The 13,554-nt window shown below is 53.4% G+C and overlaps 2 protein-coding genes and 1 non-coding gene across 4 annotated transcripts in view; 2 read left to right on the top strand and 1 right to left on the bottom strand.

The window, feature by feature from the left end:
- Positions 1-13,554, top strand: part of STX1B (syntaxin 1B) — a 254,524-nt gene that overhangs the window by 84,159 nt on the left and 156,811 nt on the right. The gene's annotated exons all lie outside the window — the stretch shown is intronic.
- CTF1 (cardiotrophin 1) lies at positions 5,816-12,511 on the bottom strand. 2 transcript variants are annotated; one of them, XM_066383292.1, is made up of 3 exons: positions 12,428-12,511; positions 11,127-11,245; positions 5,816-8,718 (listed from the first exon to the last, which is right to left on the bottom strand). In XM_066383292.1, exons 1-3 carry the CDS (start codon positions 12,450-12,452, stop codon positions 8,254-8,256), a joined length of 609 nt encoding a protein of 202 aa, XP_066239389.1. In that variant the 5' UTR covers positions 12,453-12,511; the 3' UTR covers positions 5,816-8,253. The 2 variants fall into 2 exon arrangements, with proteins under 2 accessions (XP_066239389.1, XP_066239390.1); XM_066383293.1 differs by having other exon boundaries at positions 11,127-11,242; positions 12,428-12,489.
- LOC136404589 (U5 spliceosomal RNA) lies at positions 9,400-9,515 on the top strand. The gene has a single exon (XR_010751313.1). It is a non-coding gene; the product is annotated as a U5 spliceosomal RNA (small nuclear RNA).

The raw sequence follows: 13,554 nt of genomic DNA, 5'->3' as shown, positions 1-13,554 counted from the left end.
CTGACAGCAGGGCTCAAGGCCTCTGGTGGGTGGAGTCAGTGAAAGCCTGGGAGGTGGATATTATTACCCTGGTTTCCAGATGAGAAAACAAACTGAGGCTCAGAGAGGTTAAGTAACTCGTCCAAGCTAGTGACGGACAAAGGCAGGATGTGATCCCAAGTCTGCTGACTCCGAAGTTGCTAGGATCCCACATTTATTAGCTTTTGGTGAGACCGACACAGAGATGCAAGGTGGGACTGGCTCGGGTGGCAGAGCTGATGGCCTCTGCCAGGACAGACCCCACAGATAGACGGAGCTGGGCCTGGGATGGGGCCAGCTCCTCCAGCCAGAAAGGTGCAGCTGGGGCTTCAGAGAGAGCGAAAGTGACGCCCCTGAAAGAAGCGGGGGTGTGGCCGGGTGAGGGGGAGTCTGGGTGAGGCCCAGTCCCACGTACACTGTCCACCTGTGAATAGTAGCAGATGGAGTATCTCCTCTGGCTTGTCCTCCTCCCTGCCTGCTATCCTCCTCCTCCTCCTCCCCTTCCTCCTCCTCCTCCTCCCCCTTCTCCTCCTCCTCTTCCTCCTCCTCCCCATCTCCCCTCCCCCTCCCCCTCTCCCCTCCTCCCCTGCCTGGCCCTGCCCACGCCCCAGTGCACCTAGTCATTGGGCCTCCTCTAGCCTCCTGACATCCCCACCTGCCTAGAACAGGTCTTGCCTGGAAGTCCTGGCAGCCCCCCACTGCGGAGACTCAATTTAGCACCCTTTACTTCAGAAGCCACCCTTTCTCAACCTCTTTCCTCCTTCAGCTCACTGTTCAGGTCAGGGACACCCCAGATCCAGTCCCAAGCTGTGGGGGCAGGAGTCTAGGATTTTTCCTAGCCTTGCTGTGTGACTCCAAGTAAGCAGCCACCCCTCTCTGGGCCTCAGGCTCCTTATCTAAGTCTCCTTGACCCCCCGCTAATCACGTCGACCTCTTGGCTTTTTCTCAGCACCTTGTTGCTTTAGGAGAGCATTATCAGTTCATATGTTTGCTGTTGGTGTCCCGCACCAGACTGCGCGTGCAGAGAGGGAGGGACCTGCTGCCTAATTACTCACCCTGGTGCCAGCACACAGCAGGGACTCCATCGCATCTGCTGATGGCGTGTGTACACGGTGAATGAACGAATGAACGAATAAACCATCTCCTGCCTACGCAGGAAGGGTACGGCCTGCTCCCCCCACACAGCCGCACATAGTGGGGGTGGGCAGAGCAGTAGTCCAGCCCCCACCTGGGTGGCAGCAGGGTGGGCCGTCTGACTGACCACTCGGACTCAGCGGTGGGCGGGGCTGAGAACTGAACAATGATCCCTTAGGAAGAGACTGGGGAAGCTCTCGAGAGGGACCAGACCCGGAACCTGTCTTTCCACCACCCCCTCTGCTGCAAGGCTTGGGGGGGGGGGGCTCAGATTCGTGTCTGTGTGTCTGGGCAGAGGGCAGACACTGGCCCAAGACCTCCCAGGATAGCAAAGACTGAAGTGTGGCTGGATTTTGGGACGCCCGAACCCCAGCTGCCTGTGCTGCCTGTGTGTCTGTGTGCACACGTGTGGCCATGGTGTGTACACACCCATGCATGTACGTCTGCTCTGTGAATGCTCTCTGGCGAAGCCTCCAGTTGTGCCTATGCATTCACCTATCTGTGCATCTGTGCGAACACGTGCGTACTAGTCTGCGTAATGTGTGCACACCTGGCTGGGTACATGTGATACGACGCGTGTGTAGGCGTGGGGAGCCAGCTCCACGAGGGCAAGGATCTTTGTCCTGACTTGTGCTCTGCTCCACCCAGCACCCTGAACAGGGCCTAGCGCACAGTAGGGATCTATACATACTTGAATGGATGGATGGATGAAAGTGTGTACACGTATCTGGTGTGTGCCTTCTATCAACGTGTGTGTAGACGTGTGCACGATCCCGTGTCCAAGGGTGCACCTGGGTGTGGGTGATGCTGCCCACAGGTCACCCATCCTGTCCCTTTCCAAAGTCCTCGGGAGCCAGGACCCAATGCTGGGCCTCTGTGGGGCAGTGCAGGGGAGCAGGGGGCCGCCTCCTCACAGGAAACTGGATCCTAGGACGTGCATACGGAGCTGCAGGCAGCAGGGCGGCCCCACTGTCCCCCACAATCCCTCCCTCCCAGCACTCAGGGTCTGAGGCTGAGTTTGGGAGTCATAGGGGACTAGGGTGTCACCTCAGTGTCCCCTCAGTGTCCCCTTCCCTGCCTGTTCTCTACCTCCGGAGCTTCTGTGCCTCTCCCCACTCCCTACTCCATGTGACTCCTCCCTCCCTCCGGGGCGGCCTCAGGGCTCAGCAGCAGGTGTGAAGCCATCTGGGGGACAGGAGGACGGGTGCCCCAGCACCGCCCAGAGACCACAGAGAGGAAGGAGCCCAGGAGAGAGCATGAGCTGTTCACTGGGTGAGGGGGGCTCCAGGACCCCAGAGACCAGGGAGGGAGGGGGCACTGCCCAGGCCCTCCGGCCCAGCTGTGCCTGGCTGACTTCGCAGCTGCTGGGAAGCACCAAACCCTTGCATACCAGAAGACTTCAGCCATCCATCATTCATTCATTCGTTCATTCATTCAAGATCTAGTTATTGAAGCCTATTTTGTGCTAGGTAATACTCTAAGCATTTGGGGATACAGCAGTGAACAAACACAAAAATCTAGGGTCCCGTGGAGATTTCATTCTGCACACAGACAGTACACGTGATTAAGTAAATTAGAATGACCGCGTGATCAGATCTGAGGGCAATGATCCTCCTGTGCTGAATGAATGAAGGAAACGGCCTTCACTCCCAGCCTTCCCTTAAACTCTGAACTTCCGGGAAGGCAGGATGTAGGAAGGAGAGTAGAGGAGGCCATCGCAGTTGGCCTCTCATCTTCACTGCTTTCTGCTGGCACCCTGAGGTGACCACCCCCTCTCTGAGCCTCACCCAGTTGGTGGGAACACAAACAGAGCCTGCCATTTGAGAGGACAGTTCAGCAGCATTTTACTCAATTTTAAAATGAGCATACCCTCCAATCCAGATATTTCCGCTTTCAACAGTGACCGAAGAGGCTGGGATCAGAATGCTCATGGCAGCATTCATTCATTCATTCATTCATTCAACAAACACTAAGCTCTGTGCTGGGTGTGGGGGGAGCAGCAGTGAATGGTCCTGGTGAGGTTTCCTCTTTCCCGGAGCCAGCAGTCGAGGGAGGGAGACAGCAACAAGCACACAGACAAATAAGTCAATGACATAGTTGCAAATAGCATGAGTCTATGAAGACGATAAATCCCGAAGAGGGAGAGAGAGGCCTTTGATATCTACCTCGAGGCCTGCAGTACAAGAAGGAGCCCGTCTTGGGGAGATTTGGGGAGGGTCCTGGCCTCAGGGGGGGACGCTGCTGAAGAGAGGAGGTGAGTGCAGAGGGCCTCCCCACCACGCCCGGGACTTCGCGAGGACTTCAGCTCTCCCTCTGGGTGAGGTGTGAGCAGTGGGAGGGGCCAGGCAGAGGTCGGATCTAACCGGACTTGCGGAGTTGCAGGGGCAGAGGGGAGGCAATGGCGGAAGCAGGGACCAGCGGGGAGACTGCTGTAACGGTCCGGTGAGAGGTGCTGGCGGCTGAGATTCAGGTGGCAGCAGCCAAAGGAGGGTTCGATTCTGGATACATCTTTTCATCTTTCAAAACTTTTTATTGAAAATTACAAATATACAGAAAAGTGCACAAGTTATAAGTGTACAGCTCAATAAATGTTCACAAAGTAAATATATCCTTGTCATGAGAACTAGGTTCAAGAAGTACAGACCTGTGCTGACTACCTTTGAAGAGTAGAGGCAACGGGATTTACAGTAGGGCTGCATGTGGACAGGAAGGAAGGCCCCAAAGAGGACCCCATGGCCCCTGGCCGTGTAGCTCGGGTGATTAGAGCTTCCTACTGAAACACCAAGGTTGCAGGTTCGATCCTCGGTCAGGGCACATACAAGAATCAACCAATGAATGCATAAATAAGTGGAAAAGCAAACTGATGTTTCTCTCTCTTTCCCTTTCTCTCTCTCTCTCTCTCTCAAATCAACAAATGAAAAAAATTTAAAAAAGAGAGAGAGAGAGAGAGACAGAGAGAAGCCATGGCTTCGACCTGAGCCGCTGGAAGAACTGAAGTCTGCACTGTCACTAGGGATGGGGGAAGACAGTTGAGTGGGGATAGTTTGAGTTTGAGACGCTTATTAATACCTAAGGGAGACTGTCAAGCAGGAAGTTGAATACAGGAATCCGGAGTTCAAGGCAGTGTTCTGGGTCAGAAGTAATCTACTTTCAGGGTGACTTGGATACACAAGGCTGTTGTAGACCACAGGGGCTGTGTACCCGTTTGAATTATGAGGAATAAATGAATCCATCGGTAGATGGGGTTGGGGACTTGGTGCTGCCCTCTGATTTCCTTGGCCAGCCCCCTCTGCCTGCTGACCCTGCTGCTGCCACCCCGCAGGGTGGGGGTCCCCAGCTCCCCAGCTGAGCCCATCGGTCAAGCCTATAGCCTAGCCCTCTACATGCAAAAGAACACATCCATGCTGCTGCCGACTTATGTGAGTGATACTGGGCATGGGAGCGAGTGGGGGCAGAGGGACACTGCCATCCCGGCCCGGCCCTGGGCAGAGGCAACAGCGGGGCCAGGAGGAGGCTCCGCCCTGGCTCCCAGGACACGGGGCTCTGTCCACTAAAGGCACACCCACGAACATGTCAGTGATGGCTGGTGACCTTGGGCAAGTCATTCTTCCTCCATCTTGGCTTCTCCATCTGGAAAAGGGGTGGTGACCCTGCCCTTTGTTGACCTCTCAGCACCGTCACAAGGTCCCAGGGAAGCCCACAGAGGGCAGGGCTTTACCAGGTCGTGAGTGCGTCCACAAGCGCCTGGTGCTGTGCTGCTTACCTGGTCCTTCTGCCAGGCCGGGCACTCTCCCATGATCTTACTGACCCCGCAGAAAGTTCTGTGACATGCAGTTACAATCCACTTTACAGATAAGAAAACGAAGGCCGAGAGAAGGTGAAAAGTTTGCCGGCGGTGGTTGCATAGCTAGTAACCGAGAGTGCCAGGATCTTAAACCAGGTCTGTAACATTCGATGCCAATTCTCCCCACGCTCCCCAGCTGCCTAGAAGTTCAAACTGGCAGCCCGTTGGCTGGGTCTGACCAACAGATGTCTTCTGTTTGGGCCATGCAGTGCTTGTTCGATTTTAAATACAAATGCCTGTCTAAAACAGGTAACCGAAACGTGTTGACAAAACTCCTGCTCCCCGCCCCCCGCCCGCCCCATCTTCGTCCTGCCTCCTTCCCCAAGTGACAAGAGCTGCCTGGCCCCTGGACCTCCGGAGTCTGTGACTCTCCCACTGACCTATATTCCAGGCCCACGCGCACTCACTACGTCTAGTTTCTAGCCCCACACCTGCCACCATTCCCTGGGTAGTTCTAGGCGCCCTGAGCTTGTTTGACTTCCTATCGATAGGGAGCAGGACCAGGTGCTCCACCACTGAGGGGAGTTATCAGTGTGCACTGAGATCACGGGTCTAGGTTTGTGGAGGAGAGAACTAAATTTCATATGAACAATTATTTACCAATGACTATAATAAAATTAACAAACAACTAAGTGGTGTAAATAAAAAACAGACGGCTATTACCACATTGTCAATAATATATTTAGGTTGAAAATATAATAAATAATTAATATACTTTGTGTTCATGATATTAATATGAATCTATTATCTATTAACGGTGGCTTATCAGGCTTTTATTGTATGCCAGGTGCTGTGCTAAGGGCTTTTTATATATATTACTTCTTTTTTTTTTTTTGACAGAGATAGTGAGAGAGTCAGAGAGAGGGACAGGGACAGACAGACAGGAAGGGAGAGAGATAAGAAGCATCAAGTCATTGTTGCGGCAACTTAGTTGTTCATTGATTACTTTCTCATATGTGCCTTGATGGCGGGGGGGGGGGGCTACAGCAGAGTGAGTGACCCCTTGCTGAAGCCAGCAACCTTTGGGCTCAAGCTAGCGACCATGGGGTCATGTCTATGATCCCATGTTCTGAGCCTGTGCTCAAGCCAGATAAGCCCACGCTTAAGCTGGTGACCTCGGGGTTTCAAACCTGGGTTCTTAGCGTCCCAATCCGACGCTCTATCCACTGCGCCACTGCCTGGTCAGGCCTATATATATTACTTCTTATCATCTCATGATAATACGGCCACATGGGAATTACTGAAGCTTTATTCAACTGTATTTATTTTAACAACTTGTACATGGAGGAATCTGAATTGGAACCCAGCAGAGCCCAGGACTTCCCGCCAACTCTCTGAGAGGTAGTGGATGGCAACTCGCCCTGGGAAAGATGCTGGTCTCATAGAAGGCAGATGTGAAAATGTGGGAGCCTCAGGGTACCCCTTTGGTCCCCTCACTCATGTCTCTGTCCCTCATGCAGCTCCAGTCCCAGGGCAGCCCTTTTAGTGACCCTGGCTTCTCAGCCCCTGACCTTTAGCTCGGCGGCCTGCCACCTGCCACTGTCTCCTTCAAGACCTGGCATGCCTTGGATGATGGTGAGCAGCTAGGCCGTGCCCAGGGGGCCTTCCTGGCCTTGACCCAGCACCTTCCAGCTCATGGGGGATGACCAGAGCAGCTCGAACCCTGGCAGTCCTGTCCTGCTGGCTCGGCTCGGCTCGGGGCCGCGAGACTCAGGGTCCAAGGCCTGCTGAGCAACATGGCTGCCATCATGACCGTCCTGGGCCTGCCCATCCCCCCTGAAGAGGACACTCTTGGGCTTGTCCCCTTTGGGGCCTCAGCCTTCAAAAGGAAATGTCGAGGATATGTAGTAACCCGAGAACACGGCCACTGGACAGATCGAGCTGTAAGGAACCTGGCTCTGCTCAAGGCCAAATACCCCGGATAGAAGAAGCAGGACTTCCTGCAATTCTTCTGTCATAAGGGACTCTTCTTGCTTCTTGGCTAGAAAGGAGACACTTCTTGCCTAGCAGATAGGGTTTGTATGCCATATATTGGAGATATTTCCTGGGAACTACACCTCAATATCCTACTGCTTGGGCCTTCCTGCCTACGTCCTATGACCTCCCATCCAGATCTGGGTGGGTTTCCATGGATACCATTTCATGAATTACCAGTCCAGTGGTACTGGCTGCCCACTTCCAGGGTGGAGAAAAATGCCTCTTTGAAGAGCATTTACAAGGAAGGGACAATCGGTCTCCTTCCTGGGCTCTCCTGAGACCTGCCTTCCCCTTCCTGTCATTTTGGCAAGGTCCGGGGGCGGTCTTCATGTCTGTCTCACTTGCTGTACGAAGACATGGACCTTGTGGCGCAAACAGGCTTCTCTTCTTTCCGCTGGAGTTCATTTCCTCCCCTAGTCTACTTTTCTGACTGTGGCCACGGTTTCAACTTCCCTTCTTAAAGAGGGGCTTCACTTCCCGATCAATGCAAATTCAATTCTTAAAAAAGAACTAAAGATTCATGTCACATCTGTTTCCTGCCCAGGACACATCCACTTCCTGTCCTGGGCTAACAGAGGGCATCCCTGGCCCAGGGTTCCTGGGAATCTCCTATTTATACTTTGGCTTTTGAGTATGTCTGGAGGACCAGGCTATACCCCAAGGATCCTACACTCCTCAAAGCTGTCTCCCCATTTTCAACAACTATATATACTGGTAACTTTAGTGTTCACTTTGGTTTTGTTTTTTGTTTTTTTTTAACATTTTATTTACAAAAAAATTAATTTATTCTCAGAAATGAAACTCTTTTAAGATGTCGATTGTTTCTCTTCACAGACCTGGCTTGGGGGTAGGGTCAAGAGGAGGTTCAAGGATAGGGAGGAGGGAAGTGCAGGAGGGGGCAGGCATCCGGGGAGAGGGGGCTGGCAGGGGGTGAGGAAGGGAGAGGGACAAGGACAGAGGGCAACAGCGATCAGGTGCCTCCTCCTTGAGATGAGAGAGGAAAAAGGGCAACAAAGTGACCCCCGAGACAGTAAGGGGGGGCAAGGGAGACGGAGGCAGACAGACCCAAGCGATGGAGGAGAGAGAGAGAAAGCAACAGTCTGTTGGACATGGGAAGTCACACACCGACACAAGAAGGTCCCTAGTTCAAAAGCGCCAGAAAGCAGACGACGCCAATAGAGAGAGGGCAGAGACGGAGACAAAGGGATGAAGACACTAAGAGAGACGTTGAGAGATGAGGACGGGGAGTGGGTGACAGCGACCCGCGCGCCGCGCCCGCGTCAGGGCGGCCCTCCGGGCACCAGCTGGCCCAGGTCGGCTTCGGTGCGGCTCACCCACTCGCGGTAGAGGCCGCACACGCGCAGCCCCAGCACCTTGGCGGGGAAGACGCCGGCGGCGGCGGCGGCGGCGGCGGCAGCGGCTGCGGCGGCCTCGGGCCGCGGCCCGCGGAGCTCGGCGCCCAGCGCGGCCAGGACGGCCTCCACCGCGGCGCTCAGGGCCCGGGCCTGGCGCGCCGCGTCCTCCAGGCGCCGCAGCAGGCGCGACGCGCGCGGGTTCAGCTCGGCCTGCAGGCGGCGCACCACGTCGAGCAGCGGCGGCAGCGCGGCCAGCGCCCCCGCGTCCAGGTGCAGCCGCTCCGGCGCCGGCAGGCCCGCGTGGCCCGGGCTCGGGGCGCTCAAGCCCGCCAGCGACAGGCGCGGAGGCGAGAAGCCGGGCAGCCCGAAGGGGTCTCCCTGGTGCTGCACCTGCGGAGACAGGGCGGTCAGCGGGACTCCCGGGACTCCTGCCCTCTCCTGGGCCTCAGTTTCCCCATCTCGCAGAGGACAAGGTCCTCGGAACGGAGCTGCACTGTTTGAAATCATACAGAACAATAAAAAAAAGTGGGCTTGCCCTGGCCAGATAGCTAGGTTGGTTGAGCATCGTCTGGAAGCGCAGAGGTGGCCGGTTTCATCCCGTCAGGGCACATAAAGGAGCAGATCTATCTATGTTCCTGCCTGTCTCTGTCTGTCTCTCTCTCTCACCTTCTCTCACTTCCTCTCTCTTGAAAATCAATCAGTAAATTAATTTTTTTTTTTTTGGCCTGGTCTGTGCTGGCGCAGTGGATAGAGCGTTGACCTGGAATGCTGATGTCGCTGGTTCAAAACCCTGGGCTTGCCCAGTCAAGGCACACACGAGAAGCAAGCAGTGAACAACTAAAGTAAAGCAATGACGAGTTCATGCTTCTTGCTCCTCTCCTCTCCTCTTTCTGTAAAGTCAATTTATATGGAGATAATGCCTGACCTGTGGTGGCACAGTGGATAAAACTTTGACCTAGAATGCTGAGGTCACTGGTTCAAAACCCTGGGCTTGCCCGGTCAAGGCACATATAGCAAGTAATCAATGAACAACTAAAGTGAAGCAACTATGAGTTAATACTTCTTGCTCCAATATTCTGGTTTCTCTTCATATCACATAAATCTTTCGCCTTTTACTAAAGATTTCCGTGGAGAGAAACAATTCTGGGTTTCGAAATAATTTTTTGAGGCCTTGCTCTGGCAGGGCTTGTTAAGAGGGTCTAAAATAAGCAATGTAAACAATGTTTTACAATACTTCTCACTCCACCCTCCCTTCTGTAAAATCAATAAATAATAAAAAAAAAAATAAATGAGGAGATAATAACATTATCAAGTTCATAAGGTAGTTATGAGCATGTGAAAAAGCTCAAGGCAGGTCCTGGCCCATGGGAAAGGCACAATAAACATTAGCTCTTTTATTAATGCTATCTTACATATCAGGATGCAAATCTAGTCTCCATTTACTGTTCGGTTTCCTACAAAATTATTTCCCTTCTCTGAGCCTCCGTCTTCTCATCTGCAAAATGGGGTAAACAGCTCCCTGTCCTGTCTTTGTACCAGGGACCTCCAGAGGAACTAGGCTGTTCACTCCCTCTCCTTACCCTCCCTCACCTCTGTACTTGCTTGGCACAGAGCAGGGGCTCCACGAATAACTGTCACATGAATAAACAAATGGAAGCTGAAGGTGATTTGGAATTTGTAAAACTGCTATAACAATACCATTTATCCTTCACTAACATCTTGCCTCTGATTCAGGCAATGCTTGCTGCTCTAAACACACTATTTCTAATCTTCCCAATAATGGGTGTGATGATAATGATGCTGATTTTGTAAATGAGGATGTGGGGGCTGAAGAGGTACAGTTACTTGACCTAGGTCATCCATCTAGGAGGGGGTAGAGCTGGAGTTTGAACCAAAGTTGGTAGGACTACAAAGCTAGTTCAATTATCCCACTATCTACTGTCATAATTGTTGCACCATTATTTTTTTAAAGATGTTTATTTATTCATTTTAGAGAGAAGAGAGAGAGAGAAAGAAGGGAAGGAGCAGGAAGCATCAACTCCCATATGTGCCTTAACCGGGCAAGCCCGGGGTTTTGGACTGGCAACCTCAGCGTTCCAAGTCAATGCTTTACCCACTGTGCCACCACAGGCCAGGCAAAAAATAAATAACTTTTACATGATTATTTTACTATTATCAGTCCTGCCCAAGATCACAGCAAGATGGCAGGCCCACAGTCTGTCTGATTAAAAAACCACACCCTTCCTCCACTACACCAGAGTAATTTGGAAAAGTATCTTCTTTCTTTGGGCAGGGCCCTCTTTCCAACCAAAGATGTTGGCAGATCCTCCTCCTTTGTATAATCCCCCCCGGGGATGGAATTTTTGCTCCAGATTGAAACCTCCTCCTGGCCCCTCTGCATAGCACAGGTAGAAGAGTTCACAGCTCATCTTGTTCAGCTGCCTCCTTTTACAGCTGGGGAAACCAAGGCCCATGGAGGGGAGGTAACAAAACCACTCAGAGCCTAGGACCTAGGTTTCCTGACCCTCAGACCAGAGCTCTCTCTGCTGTCAGGTTGCCTCTGTCTTAAAGCAGCAAGGAGGGAGCCTCCAAGCTGAGGTAGACAGAGGGGCATTTGGGACACAGACATGGTCCTCCTCTAACTCGCTGTGTGGCCAGAGGCAAGTTACTGGTCCCTCTCGGAGCCCCGATTTCTGCAGTTGGGAAATGAGGTTGAGAGAACAGGTGATCAGGAAACCCTGTGAGCTATCCTTTTCTGTTCCCCAGGCCCCTGGTCCCCCACACCCGTCCCCACTCACATATTCCTGAAGCAGCTGCTCAGCATATTTGGTGAGGAGGCGGGCAAGGCTGTGTGTCTGATGGATCTTGGCCTCCAATAGGGGAAGGGGTGAGACTGAGGAGTCAGCCTGGGGGTCTTCTGGTGGGAAAGGGGGGTTGGAATGAGGGCAGCCCAAACCCCTACTCCGGACCACATTGTTCCAGCTGGCTTCTTCTTCCTGAACCCAGAAGCTCAGCTCTGAATTTTCTAACTTTTAAGCCAGGCAAGCTCTGTCTTAGATGGGAAAATGTGGCACCAGACATTTGCCAAACAGTTGTTCTACCTGAAATGTGTTCCCTGTCCTCAAATCACTGTTGAAATACTATTAGGGCGGAATTCCAATTCTTTAGTGCAGCCTCGGACTCATCCCTCCCTTAAATTAACTTCTTTCTTTCACTTAAGGCTTGTTCATAATTCCAACGTAGCTCTTTTAATGGCTCTTTTATCTGTGTGAATTGGCCTCAGCCTGGGAGCCCTCTGAGGATATATAGCTCACATATCCCTGCACTTCTGTGATTGTTGCTGGAATTCAACATTATTGAAGCACAGAACTTCAAATAGGAATGTGCCTTTCGGCCCATTTTACAGATTGTAAGGCTGAAGTCCCATTCCCTCCCTGACAGACCTTTTGCCCAAGGTGCCTGGCTAGGTACCAGGCGGCATCAATAAATCAACGACCAGTTTTCCTGGGCACAAGCTGGATAGTGGCGCCCCGGGAAGGACTACATTTCCCGTGACGCCCCGTGCACACGCCCAGGGTATGCTGGGGAATGTAGTCTTAGCTCCGCAACTCCCGATCGGCACAACCACCACCCCCTCCTGAGTTTGCCACCGCCTATCCCTATCTTTATCTGCCTTGACTTTCGTCTCCGGTAGTCATTCACTATCTCCTGTGGCCCCAAATTTTTCTCTCCTAACTCTATCCCCACCCTCTGGCCTCCAACTGATTCTTTCCCAATACCCAAAGAGGACCCAGGCGTAAAACCCCGGCTACGACCCCAGTCTTTCCGCAGGGTGTACTCGAACTAGTTATCTAACTAACCCCTGGGCCCTTGTCCCTGAAGGCACAGCCCCCAGGCTCCCTCTGAACTCTCGGTGCTAGCACCTTCCCACAGCTTACCCACGGCTCATCGCTTGTTACCTGACACCCGGGCCCTGCTCTGCCCGGCTCAGGCCGCTCCCTTCCCGGACCCGGAGGTAATGAGGACACAGACCCCAGCTCCCAGCCCTTCGGACCACTGCTCCCCTTAGGCACTCGGCCTCTGCCCTTCAGCCCCTTACCCAGACTTCCCTCCCTTCGGCTCATGCTGGCCCCAGGCTGATCCCGGTTGCCTCCACGCCCCCCTTCCAAGGTGTAGGGCGGAGGGGGGGGGGGGGGAAGGGGGAAAGGGGCAGGGGCGGGTCCAGGCTCAGCCAATCAGGGCTCAAACCCCAAAGAATCCCCCCCGCCCCAGGCAAGATTCCTTGTCCCTGAGCTCAATTCACTGCCTGCGCCGCCTAGTCGAGAAAGGGCCTGAGCCGTGCGGCAAGTCCTCTGAGTGGGTGGACTTGGGACCTCGATGCTGGGGGCGCCTAGGCCTGGGAGGCAGGCCTGCCTCACGCCAGGAGGAGGAGAGGCTCAGGCTCCGATCTGGGGCAAGTCAAGGGTTAGCGCCCCGGCTGCTTTTCGGAGAAAACTGTGGAGATAGGAGAGGGTGGAGCTGGCGGGATAGGAATGTGCCGGCACTCTCTCTTGTCTGGGAAGGAGGGGGAGAGGGAGCTCGAGAGAGGTCGGGATGAGAGCCCTAAGGCTTGGACAACACCTGCCCAGACATATACCTCCTGGCCTATCACAGATCCCCTCTGATCACTGTCTCATCACACCTACTCGGAGGGGGACAGATACCCCAGCTTGCCTCATTTTACCAGGTTCAGTAATGAGAACCCCTCTGACATACCTGCTTCTGCTGAATACAGACTTTCATTCTCACATGGGAGCAAGCGTCAGAAACGGGAGTGGGGGACAGGGGGAATAGCTACTCACATGTCAACTCCACTAACCCGGTGCAAACAAACACTCACTGTGTCCCGGGCTCTAAGGGCCCAACGATCCATCTCTGGTTCCCTGAGGAACTCACAGTCGGAGGGGGGAGGCCACAGACAACAGCAGGTAATGTGAGTGAAGGGACTAGGAAGGAGATCTGACTCTGTAAGGATATTGCCAGAGTAAAGGAAGAAAGGGGCTACTGGCAGAGGGCCAGAAGACGAACAGAGCTGGGATTTTACCCCAACAGCCTAGCTCCAAAAATGCTGCCGTAACCATCTTCCTATACTGTAACCTCTGTGGACATAGTCACACCGAAACACGCAGACACAATAGCCACACTTTGAAACACACACTCAGAGCAACACAAATTTAGACATGTCAT

The sequence above is a fragment of the Saccopteryx leptura genome, chromosome 4, assembly GCF_036850995.1.
Source record: "Saccopteryx leptura isolate mSacLep1 chromosome 4, mSacLep1_pri_phased_curated, whole genome shotgun sequence".
Taxonomy (NCBI): Eukaryota; Metazoa; Chordata; class Mammalia; order Chiroptera; family Emballonuridae; genus Saccopteryx; species Saccopteryx leptura.
Note: the sequence above shows the minus strand (reverse complement) of the source record. Positions and strands in the feature narration are given on the sequence as shown.